The 19203-nt window shown below is 32.2% G+C and overlaps 2 protein-coding genes and 1 pseudogene across 2 annotated transcripts; all 3 read right to left on the reverse strand.

Moving 5' to 3' along the window:
• Positions 1–165: 165 nt before the first annotated feature.
• LOC111293418 (wall-associated receptor kinase 5-like) lies at positions 166–3534 on the reverse strand. The gene is made up of 8 exons (XM_089766305.1): positions 2719–3534; positions 2597–2667; positions 2414–2540; positions 2199–2312; positions 1275–1490; positions 1077–1192; positions 612–887; positions 166–533 (listed from the first exon to the last, which is right to left on the reverse strand). The coding sequence occupies exons 1-8, from the start codon at positions 3416–3418 to the stop codon at positions 291–293; spliced, it is 1863 nt and encodes a 620-aa protein (XP_089622431.1). The 5' UTR covers positions 3419–3534; the 3' UTR covers positions 166–290.
• Positions 3535–6300: 2766 nt separating this feature from the next.
• Positions 6301–11925, reverse strand: LOC111292848 (UDP-glycosyltransferase 90A1-like; annotated as a pseudogene).
• Positions 11926–15014: 3089 nt separating this feature from the next.
• Positions 15015–16623, reverse strand: LOC111293140 (UDP-glycosyltransferase 90A1-like). The gene has a single exon (XM_022885901.2). It carries the CDS (start codon positions 16542–16544, stop codon positions 15135–15137), a length of 1410 nt encoding a protein of 469 aa, XP_022741636.1. The 5' UTR covers positions 16545–16623; the 3' UTR covers positions 15015–15134.
• Between the last annotated feature and the right edge of the window lie 2580 nt (positions 16624–19203).

Raw genomic sequence — 19203 nt, forward strand, 5'->3', positions numbered from 1 at the left:
AAATTGGAAAAAGAATTCATCAATAGCTGTAAAAGAGTTCAGTGGAAATTTATGAATGTTAAACCTATTAGCTCTAGAAAAGAAGCTTCATGCTTTTCTGGTCAATCAAGGATTTGCAGATTTCCACTTTCTTTTGCAGCTAGTTTATTAGCTGTCTAAGCCTGGTTAATCTAATATGAATTTGTATTATTAGGTACTAGAAATGGTATCAATTACTATATATAACATAAAAAATTCTTTGAATTCGATATTCTCCTTTATACCTATAAGATTAATTCAAAACTTTTCTACTAAGTAGTAGAATGTTGGTCTGGTGTAGCTTCTGGAGTAGTAGAGGCTCTCTCCCTTGTTGATATGTCAAGGGCCTTCTCTAATTTCACAACAACTTGCTCCATAGATGGTCGTTGTTGTTTGGCTGATGTGCATGAGAGAGCCAGCTGAAATGTGAGGTCAAAAGCTTCTATTGAGTATTCCTCTTCAACTTTAGGATCTGCAAATTCTCGTATACTTCCACCTCTACTCCGAACTCTAGCCTGGGAAGTAGAAACATTGGTGGTTAAATATTAGAGCCAATGCTCATATCAACCTGGAGTTCAAAAAAGAAAAAAAACAGCATGGTTTCTGGGCATTTTATTTAATGGCATTGGTTTTCTCAGATTCAAATTGAAAACCTTCTTACCAGAGAGGATTTGTAGTAGTACAATTCCAAAGCTGTAGACATCACCTGACGAATTTACTTCGCGGTTGTTTTGGTACTCAGGATCAACATAACCAAAAGTTCCTCTGACTTCTGAGCTCACTTGAGTTTCACCCAGGTCAATGAGCTTAGATAACCCAAAGTCTGAGAGCTTGGCTTCGAAGTTTGGTCCCAGGAGAATTTTTGATGGCTGCAAGACAGACAGAAACCTTACTTGATTGGCTTTACACACAAACTATAAGCAGCAGTCTTGTGCTACATATTAGTTTCGAAACTATAGATAGTATACATTGACAGGTTTCATTTATTACAGAAATACTAATATGCCATGGAGACATACTAGATATTTCATTTTCACAGAGATTATTTTCAGACAGACCTTGATATCGCGATGAACAATGCAGCCTTCTGAATGTGTGTGAAGAAACCAAAGACCTCGAGCACAACCAATTGCAATCTCAAGCTTTTGGATCCAGGAAAGTACCTTGTCCTTGCCTGCTGTCAATCATATTTAATTCATTGTCCTTGAAATCATGACATGGAAGTAACATAACAGAAACTTAAGATAGAGGAATACCGAAAAGCCACCTTGTAAGATTTCCGTTGGGGCATAGTTCATATATGAGGAAGCAGTCTTCACTTAAACAGTAACCAAGCAGAGTCACAAGGTTTGGATGTTTGATGCGAGATAAACTTGTAACTTCCCTCACAAAAGTCTCCACATTTCCATCATTTATGATGTGTTTTACTGCTACATGCTGTTGATTTGATAATATCCTTTTGTACACCTTTCCTGATATAATAATAAAGAAAAATTATTGAACTATTGATGATATTCTGAGATGCAAGTCTGATAAGCTTCTCAATCTGTGTTGTTCCTTCACTAAGTTTTAAACAAAGCAAGATTTGTATGTTTTTCACCATATTTGCAGATGTCAATATCATAGCATATTTTACCCGAGCACGATATTTGATCAAAGTCAAGTTTCAAACAATTTTTAGACACATATGGAATAATTATATTCCTTTATACTTCTTGGTATTTATTTTTATTGGTAGATACAAGAAAGTCTATGTGCTGAAGTTTGCGAACTCCAGTTTATGTGGATAAACATTTTCGTATGTGCTGGAAGAAAATGTTTGTCTTAGTCTCTCAAACTGGACATGATTCCAATCGAGATAAACTATGGTCATAAAAAACATTAAAATGGGAAAAAAAATAACACAATATCTTAGAGCACTCAAGTTGGCATCTAACCACAGCAAGCATCGATACATGAGCATACCATTATGCTGGAAATGGAAGATTCTGCAATGATTGAAAACTGGTATAATTGAGATAAAACTCCAAAGATCAGATTACATGATCAAGTGGTTTGATTATTTATAGATGTGAGGTTCAACAATTTCAAAATGTGTCTTTATGCACGTTATTTGCTGTTCTTTCTTGACATGGGAAGAAACCTGGTTCTTTCTCCTGCTGCATTATTCATATACTTACCAGCAGTTCCTTCACCGATGAAATTTGATTCATCCAGACTGTTTGTAGCAGAATATACCTCCTTGATTGGAAATTTGGGACAACCTGGCTTCTTCAATAACACTTCCTTAAATGCTAAAAAAAGAAAAAACAAACAGAATTAGTATAAATATGTGCAATGCTGTACCTATGCAAAACTTAGGGCCTTGTACATATGAAATGTTGCTGGAACATACCATGTTTTTTGGATGGTGGCTTTGATCTACGACATCTTTTGGACAAGATGCAAATTATAATAACTATTATCACAAGAAACCCGACAAGGCTTCCAATCAGAATCCAAATATCTGTTTTAGTGTAGAACTTTCAATAAGTACATATCATCAAATCTTTCATATTTTAGAATTGTGTTCATATACAATAACAATTGGACTATTACCTGTTCTAATTTTTGCCTTCCTTTTATGCTCTGGTGGTGATTCATCATTCTCTGCCAAGAAAAATGAAATTTGTGAGAAATCATTCTATTGAAATTAGAGAATTTCAGTTGACATTGAATCTGATGAGATCATGTTACCGGCATAAGCATTAGTTTTCTGTGAAAGGCATTTATAAATTCTTTCAATATTCTCATCTCCTATCCTGCTACTTGTTAATGAAACCAGCACTGCAAACCTACAAATCATGGATTCTGCATCTGTCAAATGTGTTCCTCCTATGTCTTTCCAGGTCCTAAAACAAGAACCACAAGATTCATCCAGTTCATCAGAGTTCAAAATTTTGCAATTTTCACTTAAACTTCTCAATTCATCTCCCAGTTTATTAGCAACATCAGCTACTGAATAATCAGAACATCCACCGGCACCTCTTGTTAGCTTCTCAATCCTACAAGTAAAAACATCTTCTTCATATCTCTTCATTGAATCCAAACAACTTGTCCGCCCACTAAAATTTAAGAATATCAGCCCTGTTTTATATGCCCTCAGCCCCAATGCATCGAGGTGGCCAGGGAATGCTTCTCCACAGCAGTTTTTGTTAAGAAATCCACCCCAATCACCCCCTTCACAGCTTGAACTTGAGGATGGTGCAAACTCAAACTCAAGGCTGCAGTTTGTTGTGGAAGGTTGGGAAACTGCAACTTTGGCAGTGGTGATCAAGATGAAGATACAGATAATAGGAACTGGTTTTGGGTACTTGTCCCAATGCCAGTTGCACAAATACATACTGCAATTGCAGGTCATATCTAGACCTATCAACAAGATCGACCGGATTCTAGGCAACAACTTGATTTGAAGAGATGAGAGTTCACAGCTATGAAAATGCTAGGAAGAACACAACTAAGAAATGCATAAGAGGTGAACTTAGCATACTAGAAAATAGTAAATAATGATTTCTTCTTCTGCCTTTGGTTAGTAAAAACTGCATCAAGTGTGCAGTGGATTCGGAAGTTTAATGAAGCAACAATGAACACATTTAGACAGACATAAGAAAGGGCAGAAAATGGTTGCTCATATTACAGCATGGAAAAGCCTTCTTCCCCTCACTACAACTCAATGTAAAGTATATTCAGGATTCTTTGGCATTTGATTTCAGTTGTTTGAAGAACAATTTCAGCAGAAAAAGGATGACATAAATAAACTAATAGCATTGTTTTACCATCCAATTTCAGAAAGTATTGATGCCGGCGTAGGCACTAAATCTTAAGCAGAGAAGGGTCATTTTGCTTTACTTTTTATGCTGACAGATCCATTTACAGATATTCTTCCAAAGGACAAGACAAAACTAGCTAGCCTGAGAAATGATAGCCTCCTTGACAGTTAATGACGGTTTTACAATTTTACTTGATGAGGTCTAACAAAATTTCTAGCAAGACATTCCAAGGAATATTAGTTTGAATTACAACCACGATTCTTGTCCAAAACCAGCATACAGTTTTAACTGTACGCCAAGATTTGTACATAATTCATGATTGTAGCATAAATGTCCAATCACATAAACCTGATATATAGGCCTTTGAAGCTACCATTTGGAACTTGTTAGATGTCCAATCACATGCATGAATTCAATAACAGCCAATTCAGACATACACATCAACATGCCTCAATGAAAACCAGTTCAAAAAACCACTTTCAAAAGGTGATCCAGATATGATTTAAGTTCAGCTATCTTTAACTCTTTCATTAGGTGTTACTAGTTTTTACAAACCAAATCTTGGTCGAATCCAAATCCAACTTCCAAAGAAGTAAGGGAACCGATCGGTTAAACCCAAACTCAAAGAGAACAATTTTAGTAGTTGAGCCAAAACTTATAATAATAATAATAGCTAATTATTGTTCTTACTTCTTACATTTCATATGCCTACAACAGAATTGTGAGCATGAGGCCATGAATGTGGAACCAACCAAAAAATTTAGATGTTGATTTTATCTCCATAGAGGTTTATTATTTTAGATTCTTCTACATTGTTAGTTATATATATATATATATATATATATATATATATAAAACTGCCATTGTCAATTTGTCGTCATTACCTCATTGTAAACCATAGTTTGATAGTAATAAAAAAATGTAAAAAAAAAAAAGACCTAGGGATCCAACCGAGAACCATTGTATAAATTCGAAGTACTTTTTGTACCTCAATTAGATTTGGTAATATGTGTATTTATATTATATTTTATAAAAAAATTATATGTTACAATTTTTGTCGACATAAAAATATAAAATATATTTTTTATTTTATTAAACTTATTTATAATTTTAATTAAAATTTTAAATTATATCATTTTTTTTTTCGTATTATTTTTATATTATATTTTAAATTATCAAATTTACGTCAAAGCATGAAAAAATCACTAGACCCCAAGAAAAATCCAAAGTAAAAACCAAGAAACTGTCTTCAAAAATTCTATACATGAATGAAACATTGAACTTAAAAACTTATTAAAATGGGTTTTGATAATCGGCTGCCTGCCTTGTTATATAAATCAATTCTATACTTTAAAATATTGATAAACTCGATCATCCTTTAAAAATTAAAATCGCTTGATTGATTTTTAGTACAATATTTTTTTTATCCAATCAACATATTGAGAGAGTTGGCATATATAAAAAAAAAATTAAGGAAAAAAAAAAAGAAATTTTCACCACTTTGGTTCGATATACACAATTTATTTAGGTTGGTAAATGTGAAAATAAAAATATTGTGATTGTAGTGATTCATGATAAAAATTTATTTAAGAAAAAAAACAAATAAATTGAGAAACCTAATTGAATAAATTAAGAAAAAAATAATGGCCCAAATTATACAAAATTTATTTCTTGGTTATGACATTTCGAAAACTTAACATGATTCTCAGTTAAATACTTGTTTAAATAGAATTTTATTTCAAGACTTGATGAAATTGTTGAAATAAATAAAGAAGGCAAATCTTGGGCATAGTAATAAATCCAATGGCCTTTGTTCATGACCACTCTGTACTCTGTAGTCTATTCCAACAGGGCTGGTCGAAATCAGACAAGCTTGGCCTAATTTTAATGCAACTGAAACCAATGAATCTTCACTTGATATAACTAACATTAAAGCTTACCCACTAAAGCAGCTAAGATTGGTTTTTCATTTTACTGGCAATTTTTTGATTTTTTTTTTACATGTTGCAGTCTGAAACCTTATAGTTGTTGAATTCAATTACATTTAAATTATGTTTCGGTTAAATTTTTTTTATTGTTTTGTTTAAATAAGAAAGATATCACTAGCCTGACAAGGAAGATGATGCTGATGTCACCGATGACATTATTTCTACCTTGTTATCATCAGCTATCAGTGAAACTGTGGGAGGATAGCAATCAATTATTGCTTAATATATATTCAGTTTTTCCAGAGAAGCTGACTGATAATTTTCATCAGAACCTTACTTTGGTTTCTAACTCTACAGGCTACGGCTATCTGTAAAAGTTTAGTAAAAACTTTATGGTGCACAATGCATTGCCTGTCAAAGCAAGGCACCATTTGTACTGGCTCTACCTGGCACAGGAATTGTTTGAACTGATCCAAAGGGCCCAATTGTTAGGTTAACAGAAGGTAAAGGCGCAACGAGCCTCCTAGGAGGTTTTTGGACTGTGGATCAGGTTTATTTGTATTATCATGAATGGAAATTTCATTCATTTGAGAAACTTCCTGCAATGAAAGATTAATTGGCCTTTACAGCTAGCCTTAGTTGGAAAAATACTAACCCCAGCTGTTAGTCTTGTTTATGGGCTACAATTTGAGTGCCTAATCTCACGTGAATAGCTCTTGCATGATTGGATGAGACAGTTGTTATGATCGAGTCCCCAGGGTGTGGGTGGTGTCCTTGGAAAATAATGCCGGGCAGACTGACCTGGTGCCTGAGGCACTGCACATGACTAGTGATTATACACATGATCGAACTCAATTTAATTACTTTAAGCTTTCCATCGATCATTATTTTTCATAACGAAACAGTTGTACTCAATACCAGCTTTTAAAATGCTCTTGAAGTTCAAGTAAACAGTTTATATGTTTTCCCAGAACAAAGCTGACAGTAATTCCAGATTTGCAGCATAAATACACTACAAAAAGTTGACTGTTACCAAGCTCTAGACTCTCAATTAAACTTTCTTTTGGATCCAAACCCAAGAAACCACGTGACGACCCACACCGACCCAACTTTTGAGGTATTCTCCTTTATCAAAATCCAAGGTCATAGCAGATTCATGTAGGATAGGCGCGTTAAAGAAGTCCTCTAACACTTGGATTGCAATCCCAACAAATGCATTAAGAGTTATAAAAAAGTTTCAAGAAAATGCTGAAGTTAAGGCTCACTAGCTTACGTCTACTTCTTGTTGCAGAGCTCATTAATGAGCAAGTCTAGTATCCGCCAAGATAATCCACTGTTCTCCTCCATAGCCATCTCGGCCAACTCTGCAAGTTCTTCTACCTTTTCCTCAGCTCTTTTCCCCTCTCTCCTTCCATCAACTCCCTCACCATATTCATTAATCCTTCCCAATGCACAAAATCGGATCTCGCTGTACCATTACATGTATCCACTCTTAAACCTGCCTTTATTTCCTCTACTACTAATCTTGCATTCAATGGCTGGTCAGCTATCATTGGCCATGCAAGGACTGGTACACCTGCACATATGCTTTCCAACACTGAATTCCAGCCGCAGTGAGTCAAAAACCCTTGAACACTTTGGTGGATCAATATTTCTCTCTGGTCAACCCACTCTCTCACCACAATACCTCTCTCTTTAACCCTTTCTTCAAACCCTTCATCTGATTCTTTCTTCCTTACAACCTACGAGAGGTTAGCCTTTGATTCTTCCAGCCCAATTGCTATTTGCTTAAGTTGTTCAGATGAGATCTCTGACTGGGTACCGAATGCTACATACAAAACTGAGCATCCTTGATCTCTCTTTTGATCTAGCCATTTAATCCAAGAGGGTTTCTTCTGGGGTTCATGTTCAACCTTGTGGGGTTCAGCCAGACACAAGGGTCCAACACACCATACCTTGAGCCTTTCCTCACGGTTCCAACGATCAATAAATTTTTTTTCCAACTCACAGAAGCTTTAACAATATATTCATAACAGTGTTAGGAAAGTGAGGTACAGTTTTATGGGTTATTTGACTATTTAAAAATCATGAGTATTGTGTTTTTGGGCTTCCTTGACAGCCTAGTAATAAAAAGGTGGGACTGATTTTTTGGTGAAAAAACAAAAAAAGGAGAAACAGAGGAGGCACCGAAGAGAGAAAAAGCAAAGTCAGAAAATAGAAAGGAGAGTTAGATGCAGTTTGATTGAGTTAAAATTTTATAAGTATGTTTATGATTAGAATTTTTCATTTTAAATGGTAAAAATTAGATTTGAAACTCATTAAAATTAAATTTATTGTGTATTTGTTAAATTATTTATTTGATGAGATTTTTTTAATTATTTTTTAGTTGTTGATTAATTTTAATTTTAATTAAAAAAATTATATATTTAGTATTTGATAGTAAAAATTTTTTTGATGATTTATGATTTTTTTATATCGAAATATTTTTTACGTAAATTAAAGATTTTTTTACGTAAATTTTAATATATTTTATTTTTTTTATGTTGTTAATTATTTATTATTATCTATTAATATAATTTATTATGATATATTATTTTTATATTATTATATTTATTACTTCAGTCTCAATAAACTGTTTCTTGTTGGCATCACTTAATCCATGAATAACTCCAACGAAGGACTATTTGGATCAGGTTTTGAGATTTTTGGATCAATGTCCTTTCTACTGACCTTAAGCCATAGAAATTGAGTCACTGTGATCAACTCATCATCTGGCTCAGCCCCAAACAAAAGCCTGTCTACAGCCACAGCTTTGGACACACTTAAGGCATACTGGTTTATGCCATAAAACACCAACCTTAGGAAACCAAACTTTGTTGTAGACTCTAGAGTCTACCAAAGGAACACATCTGATACCATGAAGCTCACAGGAAGCAGACTCTGAAGCTTCCTTTCGAGCTCTGGTTGCATGAGCTTTATGGCTTTACAAAACGGAACATATAGTGATATTGAAGGTAATGCATCAGTGCTCTCAACACTAGCTGGAATTTCAGGAATATTTTCAGGGTAAGGAATGTCAATGATAGATGCAGAAGTGTCAGCAAGAGACTTAGCAATAAAGAGATGGTTTCCTGGCATGGCAAATACAGTAGCAGCAATGCCACGTCGAAGTATAAGGCGAGCTAGGAGGAAATTGGTACGATGTGACCTTTTGATATGAAAGGAAAGAGAACCACATGATGGAATGAAAAATTAGATGAATTTGTCCCTATAGTCCTTTCCTCTTACTCTCTTTCCACCTCTCTATGGCTTAATCATGAATCTGTGGTTGTGGTAATACTGCAACGCTGGTGCAAATTTTTATAGAGGATTGTTTGCTTAGTGCAGCTGGTATTGTCTTTATTAAGGTGTGTTTAAACGTGGACCATGCATGTTAATGCAATAATGCTAGTTACTCCCACCTGGAGATGTTTATTCCTTTTTTTTCATTTTTTAGGAGGAAAATGAAAGAAAAAAAAGAAAGAACAAGAACATGGTATATTAGGTCTTCGTTTAACGGGTGGTGAGATTAGTTTTAGTGAGATTAAAAATAATAATAAAAATTATTATAATTATAATTTTAAAAAAAGTTATTATAATTATGATTAAAAAAACTAATAAAAAATTTATGTCGAATGAATTTCATTAAAATAAGTATTTAAATTTAATCTATAGTGTGATAAGCTTAAGTGAAATTAAAACTTAGTCTAAATAAGCATCAAATTTAATAGATGAGTTGAGATTGTTACAGAAAAATTTATACTGAATGAATTTCACTAGAATAAATATTTGGGTTTATTTGATAGTGAAAATTTTTTTGATAGTTCATAGTTTTTCTTTTTACACTGAAAGATTTTTTACGTAAATATAATATTTTTTATTTTTCTTGTATTATTAATTATTATCTATTACTGTGAATTTATTATAATATATTATTTTTATATTATTGTGTTTATTATTTTAAATCTAACAAACTGTTTGTTATTAATATCACTTGATCCATGAAGAACTCTAACGAAGGACTTTTTGGATCAGGTTTTAAGATTTTTGGATCAAAGTTCTTTCTACTAACCTTAATCCATGGAAATTGAGTAACTGTGATCAACTCATCATCTGACTCAGCCCCAAACAAAAGCCTGTCTACAGCTACAGCTTTGGACACACTTAAGGCATATTTGTTCATGCCATAAAACACCAACCTTGGGAAACCAAACTTTGTTGCAGACTCTAGAGTCCACCAAAAGAGCCCATCTGATACCATGAAGCTCATAGGAAGCAGACTCTGAAGCTTCTTTTCGAACTTTGGTTGCATGAGCTTTGTGGCTTTACAAAACGAAACATAGAGTGACATTGAAGGTAGTGTATCAGTGCTCTCAACACCAGCTGAAATTTCCGGAATATCTTCAGGGTAAGGAATGTCAATGATAGATGTAGAAGTGTCAGCAAAAGACTTAGCAATGAAAGGATGATTTCCTGGCGTGGTAAATACTGTAGCAGCGAAGCCACATCGGAGTAGGAGGCAAGCTAGTGGGAGAATTGGTATGGTGTGACCTTTTGACATGAAAGGAAAGAGAACCACACGATGGAATGAAAAGTTGGATGAATTTGTCTTTATAGTCCTTTCCTATTACTCTTTCTCCATCTTTCTATGGCTTTATCATGAATCTGTGGTTGTGGCAATACTGCAACGCCGGTGCAAATCTTTTATAGAGGATTGTTTGCTTAGTGCAGCTGGCGTTGTCTTTATTAAGATGTGTTCGAACGTGGACCATGCATGTTAATGCAATAATGCTAGTTACTCCCGCCTAGAGATATTTCTTCTCTTTTTTTTCATTTTTTAGGAGGAAAATGAAAGAAAAAAGAGAAAGAACAAGAACATGGTATATTAAGGCTTCATTTAATTGGTGGTGAGATTAATTTTAGTGAGATTAAAAATAATAATAAAAGTTATTATAATTATAATTAAAAAAAATTACTGTAATTACGATTGAAAAAAAAATTTTAATAAAAAATTTATGTTGAATGGACTTCATTAGAATAGGTATTTAGATTCAATCAATAATGTAATAAGCTCAATTCGGTGCAGTGGAATCAAAATTTAGTCTAAATAAGCATCAGATTAATGAATGAGTTGAGATTGCTATAGAAAAATTTATAGTGAATGGATTTCACTAGAGTAGGCATTTGGATTTATCTGATAGTGGAGATTTTTTTTGTGGTTCGTGATTTTTCCTTCAATACTGAAGGATTTTTTATGTAAATCTTAGTGTGTTTTATTTTTTTTACATTATTGATTATTGATTGTTATCTATTACTGTGAGTTTATTGCGATATATGGCTTATATATTATTGTATTTATTACTTCAGGCTCAACAAATTATTTGTTGTTGATATCACTTGATCATGAATAACTCCGACGAAGGATTATTTGGTTCAGGTTTTGAGATTTTTGGATCAAAGTCCTTTCTACTGACCTTAATCCATGGAAATTGAGTAACTGTGATCAACTCATCATCTGACTCAGCCCCAAACAAAAGCCTGTCTACAGCTACAGCTTTGGACACACTTAAGGCATGCTGGTTCATGCCATAAAACACCAACCTTGGGAAACCAAACTTGTTGCAGACTCTAGAGTCCACCAAAAGAACCCATTTGATACCATGAAGGTCACAGGAAGCAGACTCTGAAGCTTCCTTTCGAACTCTGGTTGCATGAGCTTTATGGCTTTACAAAACGGAACATAGAGTGACATTAAAGGTAGTGCATCAATGCTCTCAACACCAACTGAAATTTCAGGAATATTTTCAGGGTAAGGAATGTCAATGATAGATGCAAAAGTGTCAGCAAGAGACTTAGTAATGAAGTGACGGTTTCCTGGCATGGTAAAGACTGTAGCAGTGAAGCCAAGGCGGAGTAGAAGGCGAGCTAGGGGGAGAATTGGTATGGTGTGACCTTTTGACATGAAAGGAAAGAGAACCACATGATGGAATGAAAAATTAGATGAATTTGTCTCCATAGTCCTTTCTTTTTACTCTCTTTCAACCTCTATATGGCCTAATCATGAATCTGTGGTTGTGGCAATACTGCAACGCTAGTACCAATCTTTTATAGAGGATTGTTTGCCTCTGGCATTGTCTTTATTAAGGTGTGTTTGAACGTGGACCATGCATGTTAATGCAATAATGCTAGTTATTCCCACATGGAGATGTTTCTTCCTTTTTTTCATTTTTTAGGAGGAAAATGAAAAAAAGAGAGAAAGAACAAAAACATGGTATATTAAGGCTTCATTTAATGGGTGGTGAAATTAATTTTAGTGAGATTGAAAATAATAATAAAAGTTATTATAATTGTAATTAAATAAAATTATTGTAACTATGATTGAAAAAAAATTTCAATCAAAAATTTATGTTGAATGGACTTCACTAGAATAGTCATTTGGATTCAATCGATAATGTGATAAGCTCAATCCGGTGCAGTGGCATCAAAACTTAGTCTAAAAAAGCATCGGATTTAATGGATGAGTTGAGATTGCTACAAAAAAATTTATGCTGAATGGATTTCACTAGAGTAAGCATTTGGATTTAATTGATGGTGTGATAAATTCAATCCGGTGTGATGAAATCCAAACTTAAGCTAAATAAGCATCAGATTTAATGGATGAGTTGAGATTGCTGCTGGGTCATATGGTAACTCAATTTTTTGTTTTTTATATTATTTTTTTATAAAAAGTTAAGGAATTTGTACATATGGTACTATAATACCTTAACTCAAATTGTAATTAGGTTAGACTATTATCAAAACCCATTAGTTTAATTAAGATATTAATTACTAAAAAAAATGGGTTGAGGTGTATTATGAGATAAAACTTTATCATTTTTGTTTATCATAAAATAAAAAAGAAAATGAGAGTTCTTCTTCTTCATCTTCCTTAAAGTTAGAAAGTTTAAAAAGTCAAGTTAGGGATTTGAAATCAAAGACTATAATCAAATTAATCTCTTAAAAGTGAGCATATACTTCTTTTTTTTTATTTAAGAAAAATATCATGTTGATTTATATTATTTTGGGTTAAAGTTTTGAGAAAAAAACTAAAAAAAAAATGAAATCTTTCATTAAGATTTATTTGGGAAACTATTGGGTTTTGTTTTCTTTTTGCTATTAAGATTTAATGAAGATGATTAAGTGGATTTTAAAGGTGAAGGCTCCATTTGGATGGGTAGTGAGATTGTCTCTAGTGAGATTAAAAATAGTAATTAAAATTATTGTAACTACGATTGAAAAAAAAAAGTTATTGTAGCTACAATTAAAAAAAAAATTCAATGAAAAATTTATGTTGCATGGACCTTACTAGAGTAGGCATTTGGATTCAATTAGTGGTGCGGTGAACTCAATCGCACCATATCTTCTATGCGGTGAAATCCAAATCGAGGTTGAAAGTGAAAATTTAAATTTTTAAAACTTGAAGGAGAAATTTTATTTTTGAATGAAATGTTATTATCTATAACAGTGAATTAAAATTAAAATTTGTATTGGTAGATAAATTATTATAAGTATTATATAGCATTGAAAAGTTCATTGAATCTACTTTCTAACGAAACAAATGGAAATCAATTTTGAGTTTTTTTTATAAAGAATTGTCTAATTTTTACTTCAAGAAGTGTAACCTGCAAGGCAACAACATAAAGGAATTACAAAAATTCTCTTAATTTTTATTAATGAATTACGAATTGAGTTATATATGTTTGAAAAGTTTATTGAGTTTTTTTTTCAATGAAACAAGCAAAACTAAATTTTAAATCTCTTATGAATAAATATTTAATTTTTACTAAAAGATATACATACTATTTGATAGCAGTATATGATGTGAATGTCAAAAATTAATATAATTAATCTACAAAAAATTAAGAAGTGGGTTATATATGATTAGTATCTTATCAAGTTTAGTTTTTAACGCACTAAAAAAATCTTAACTCCAAGTTGTATCATGAGATATGATTATTTTAGTGAAAGAAGCACTGAATGTCAACATTAGTTAGTTGAATCGACTCTTATATAATTTAGTAATTTTAATTTAAATTACCTTAAAATGGTTGATTAATTTTTGATATGTTGAAATAATTTTGAATAGATTATTAATTATTTTGAAAAAAAAATAAGTGATGAAATCGAAAGAAGATAATTAAAATCTCATACGAACTTATGTATATATGTATGTTTCTAAATAAGTGAATATTTTATTTTTTTATTTTTGATACATGAAAATAAGATCAAGCATATAATTATTTTATTTTTTCTATATATATATATATATATATATGTGATAAATCATGTTTATGAATGAAATGATAAATTGATTTATATTTAAAAAAATAATTTTATGATAACTATAAATTTATCTCTAAAAATTGAGATCATCAATACCAAAATTAATTCTATGACACTGATTAATGGTTTGTAATAATTAACATATTCATGATCATACGATCTTAACTAACGATTATAATAATTAATATAAAACATTAACTAACGAGTTATAATAGTTTACAATAATTAAAATGATGAAATTATCAATATAATCATCAACACCGATTATAATAGTGACTAACTAATAATTAACTAATGTAATGATGCTTTATATTGATAAATTTATAATTTTAAAAATTAGTCTATGATTTACCACAAAGTTATACCTGACCATTGTAATTGATGAAATGTTTTGATATGATATCAATTTTTTAAATGTTTACTTAAATGTTTTGAAAGTATAATTTAAATGATACTTCTAAATAAATTATATGTATGTATAAAAATAATATTTGATTTATTCTTTTCTTTACTTTCCCTTTTCAAATGATTAAAATAATAAATATACTTAATCTCATAAGTAGCTAGCAGAATCTAGACATTAAAGATATTACATTACTAGAAAATTAAGTTCTACGGACAAAAAATCTCATCGATAAACGCTTAAAATTCATCTGTAATACTTTTAATAACGATTTTACCGATGACAAATTCCTTCAGTGCTACAAAACTCCCAGAACAAAGCTGACAGTAATTCCAGATTTGCATCACAAATACACTACAAATAGTTTTTACTGTTACAAAGCTCTAGTCTGTAAATTAAACTTTCTTTAGGATCCAAACCCAATTATCCCACGTTAATACCAACCGACCTTGTGAGATATTGTCCTATATGAAAATCAAAGGTCATAGCAGATTCTTGTAGGATAGGGGTGTTTCATGATGTCTTCTAACACTTGGATTTCCATCCCAACAAATGCATTAAGAGCTATAAAAAAGTTTTAAGAACATGCTGAAATTAAGACTGACTGGCTTACGTCTACTTCTTGTTGCAGAGCTCATTAATGAGCAAGTCTAGTGTCCGCCAAGATGATCCACTGTTCTCCTCCATAGCCATCTTGGCCAACTCTGAAAGTTCTTTCACCTTTTTCCTCACCTCTTGTCCCATCTCTCCTTCCATCAACTCCCTCACCATATTCATAAATCCTTTCCAATGCACAAAATCGGATCTCGCTGTCCCATTACATGTATCGACTCTTAACCCTGCCTTTAATTCCTCTACCACCATTTTTGCGTTCAATGGCTGATCAGCTGTTATTGGCCATGCAAGGATTGGTACCCCTGCGCATATGCTTTCCAACACTGAATTCCAGCCACAGTGAGTCAAAAACCCTTGAACACTTTGGTGCATCAATATTTCTCTCTGATCAACCCACTCTCTCACCACAATACCTCTCTCTTTAACCCTTTCTTCAAACCCTTCATCCATTACTTCTGATTCTTTCTTCCTTACAACCCACAAGAAGTTAGCCTTTGATTCTTCCAGCCCAATTGCTATTTGTTTAAGTTGTTCTGATGAGATCTCTGACTGGGTACCGAATGCTACATACAAAACTGAGCATCCTTGATCTAGCTTTTGATCTAGCCATTTAATCCAAGAGGGTTTCTTCTGGGGTTCATGTTCAACCTTGCGGGGTTCAGCCAGACACAAGGGTCCAACACACCATACCTTGAGCCTTTCCTCACTGTTCCAACGATCAAAAAAAAATTTTTCCAGCTCATAGAAGCTGTTAACAATATACCCATAACTCTTTGTTGTTGATATCACTTGATCCATGATTAACTCCAACGAAGGACTATTTGGATCAGGCTTTAAGAATTTTGGATCAAAGTCTTTTCTACTGACCTTAATCCATGGAAGTTGAGTAACTGTGATCAACTCATCATCTGACTCAGCCCCAAACAAAAGCCTGTCTGCAGCTACAGCTTTTAACACACTCATGGCATACTGGTTCATGCCATAAAACACCAACCTCGGGAAACCAAACTTTGTTGCAGACTCTAGAGTCCACCAAAGGAACCCATCTGATACCATGAAGCTCACAGGAAGCAGACTCTGAAGCTTCCTTTCGAACTCTGGTTGCATGAGCTTTGTGGCTCTACAAAACGGAACATAGAGTGACATTGAAGGTAGTGCATCAGTGCTCTCAACACCAACTGGAATTTCAGGAATGTTTTCAGGGTAAGGAATGTCAATGATAGATGCTGAAGTGTCAGCAAGAGACTTAGCAATAAAGTGACGGTTTCCTGGCGTGGTAAAGACTGTAACAGCGAAGCCACGGCGGAGTAAGAGGCGAGCTAGGGGGAGAATTGGTATGGTGTGACCTTTTGACATGAAAGGAAAGAGGAGCACACGGTGGAATGAAAAATTAGATGAATTTGTCTCCATAGTCCTTTCCTCTTACTCTCTTTCCACCTTTCTATGGCTTAATCATGAATCTGTGGTTGTGGCAATCCTGAATTCTGGTGCAAATCTTTTATAGAGGATTGTTACAGCTCAGTGCAGCTGACATTGTATTTTGTGGACCATGCATGTTAATGCTATTTACTTCCACCTAGAGATATTTCTTCCTTTTTTCTTCCATTTTTTAGGGGAAAAATGGAAGAGAAGATGGTATATTAAATGAGAATCAGATTTTATGGATGAGGTTTGCTGCTTGGACTGGGACGATTCTGATATAGACAAAAATCTGTTTAAAGTTTGCTGCTTGGACTGTGGCTTGTCTACTTCTGACAAAATGGGCCTGCTCCCTTTTCTTTTTTATATCAACTTAGACTCAAACAGGACAAAGATTTAGTGATCTATTCTTGAAATATTGATGAAGAAATGTGATTTCTCAGTTTTCCTTTGTTTTTATTCACATTTCCACTCCCACCACTGTACCCGACAGTAAAGGTTTTTGGCATTTAACAACAAAACTTTTATAAAACTTCGAAGTATGACAAATAATTGCAGTTTTCTTAACTTTTGCCTCAGATATTTCCTACTGCCAAGTATAGTAAGAGTAAGAATTTGGAGTGATGATTTTCAGGCTTATTCTCGTATGAATTTCCACATACTTTAATATTTTTGCTTATTAGGCATCCACTGAACTGTCACTATCAGGTGTAACTCTATGTATATATATCAAGCTGAGATTTAATATTGAATTTTGAAAGATGGTGTATATTTTGTCTGTTTATTTTATATTTAATATATATATAATATGAAAATTATGATATTATAATTCATATCATACGTCAAACATAAATTTTTTTTTCAAATTTAAATTTAACTTTTGTTAAAATTTTAAGTTATATCATTTCTTTTTATCCCGTTTAAATTATAGTAGGTGATTAACTTTTGATCTCAAAGTATGAAGTCTTAGAAGCACCAAGAAACCAGTATCAGCATGGAATAGACATTTTCGTGTGGAAGACCTTGAGGCTTACTGGAAAGCTAAAAGACATTTCTGAGTTTGCATACGGTCTATTCCTGGTAAGTTTGTTGTCTGCTTTTCAATGTGTCTCTTCTCATTTACCATTAGACTTTCCACATTCATGGCAAAGTCTCCATCCTTCATTGTATGGCTGGTAATCAGCAAACAGGTATCCTGAACAACTAAAATCAATGGCCTCTTTCATTAAAAAAAAAAAAACCTGTGACAAAAGTAATGACATATATCCATAACTACATGGCTTATTTTGGTGAGAAATTCACCATATCCATCTTTACTACTTGTGATATTATCAGAAGAGTTGACAACACAGTGTTATAATTTTCAGTTAAATTAATAAAGAAAGAACACTGTCAAACTACCTAGAAGGTAAGTAATCTTGAATGGATGTGCCTCATTTTGAAACCAAAATCAAGAAATCAACTCTGATAGGGGAAAGGCCAGGAGAGAAGCAGCCCACCCCTCACAGTCTCACTCAACTTTTGGTAAATATCAGATAAAAGCAACGCAACAATTAGAATGGCTATGAAGCTTGCCGTATGAGAGTTTCCCTCTTGTGAGATTATGATATAGACAAAAATGTTATGCCCACAGAAGACAAAAAAAATAAAGAATTATGTTTGATATATTATTAATGTATAAATTTTATATATAATTAATACACTGAATGATATTATTTTATTAATAAAATAAAATAAAAATATTTTATTTTATTAATAAATAAGTTTTTTTAAAATATTTATTTATTAATGAAATTATATCATTAATTATTAATAATTTATAAATTTTATATATTAATAATATATCAAATATAAATTAAAATAAATCTGGTCCATTGACCATGATACGAAAAGTGCATTAATTTTACTTGGGCTTTCTTTGATACAGATGTCTTCACCCTTTTTTTTTTTTTTACAAAAGGAAAAAAAAGTAAAAAATAGAAAATAAATAAAAACTAAAGTAAAAAAAAAAAAACCTTTTGCCTTAGTATAAGTAGAGGAATGTGTTAAAAGTAAATTTCATAATTTAAATTATGACAATGTGATACGATATAAAAATAATATGAATAAATATACGAAATAATATAATTTAAAATTTTAATAAAAATTATAAATAAATTTAATAAAATCAAAAAATATATTTTATATTTTTATGTGGGTATAAACCGTGATAGATTATTTTTATAAAATATTATATGAATATATAAATTATTAATATTTTATATAATATCAATTAAATATAAAAAAACTTATTTAACATACCCAAAACCTTCTTGGTCAAGCCTGACAGAAGAAAGCAGGATGCATTTGTGAGCTCTGTTGGGCCATTCGACCCACTACTCTTGTGCTATTGGGTCATTTTTTGTGTGCCTGATTTCTTTACTGTAAAAATTAAAAAGAGAAGAAAATCTTGGGTTGGGCCAGTTAACTCTTTCTTAATGTATATTATTTAATTGATTGATATAATTATCTTTTAGTAATTGATGTATAGTAATAATAATTTTTAACAGGGAACATTTAGTAAATTTAATATTCAAATTTTAACATTTGTAAATTTTTTTATTTATGGGTCTCATTAAAAAAAAATGAATTCACTAAAATTGGATGATGA

Source organism: Durio zibethinus, chromosome 10, assembly GCF_047325235.1.
Source record: "Durio zibethinus cultivar Kanyao isolate XHJ-2024 chromosome 10, ASM4732523v1, whole genome shotgun sequence".
Lineage (NCBI taxonomy): Eukaryota > Viridiplantae > Streptophyta > Magnoliopsida > Malvales > Malvaceae > Durio > Durio zibethinus.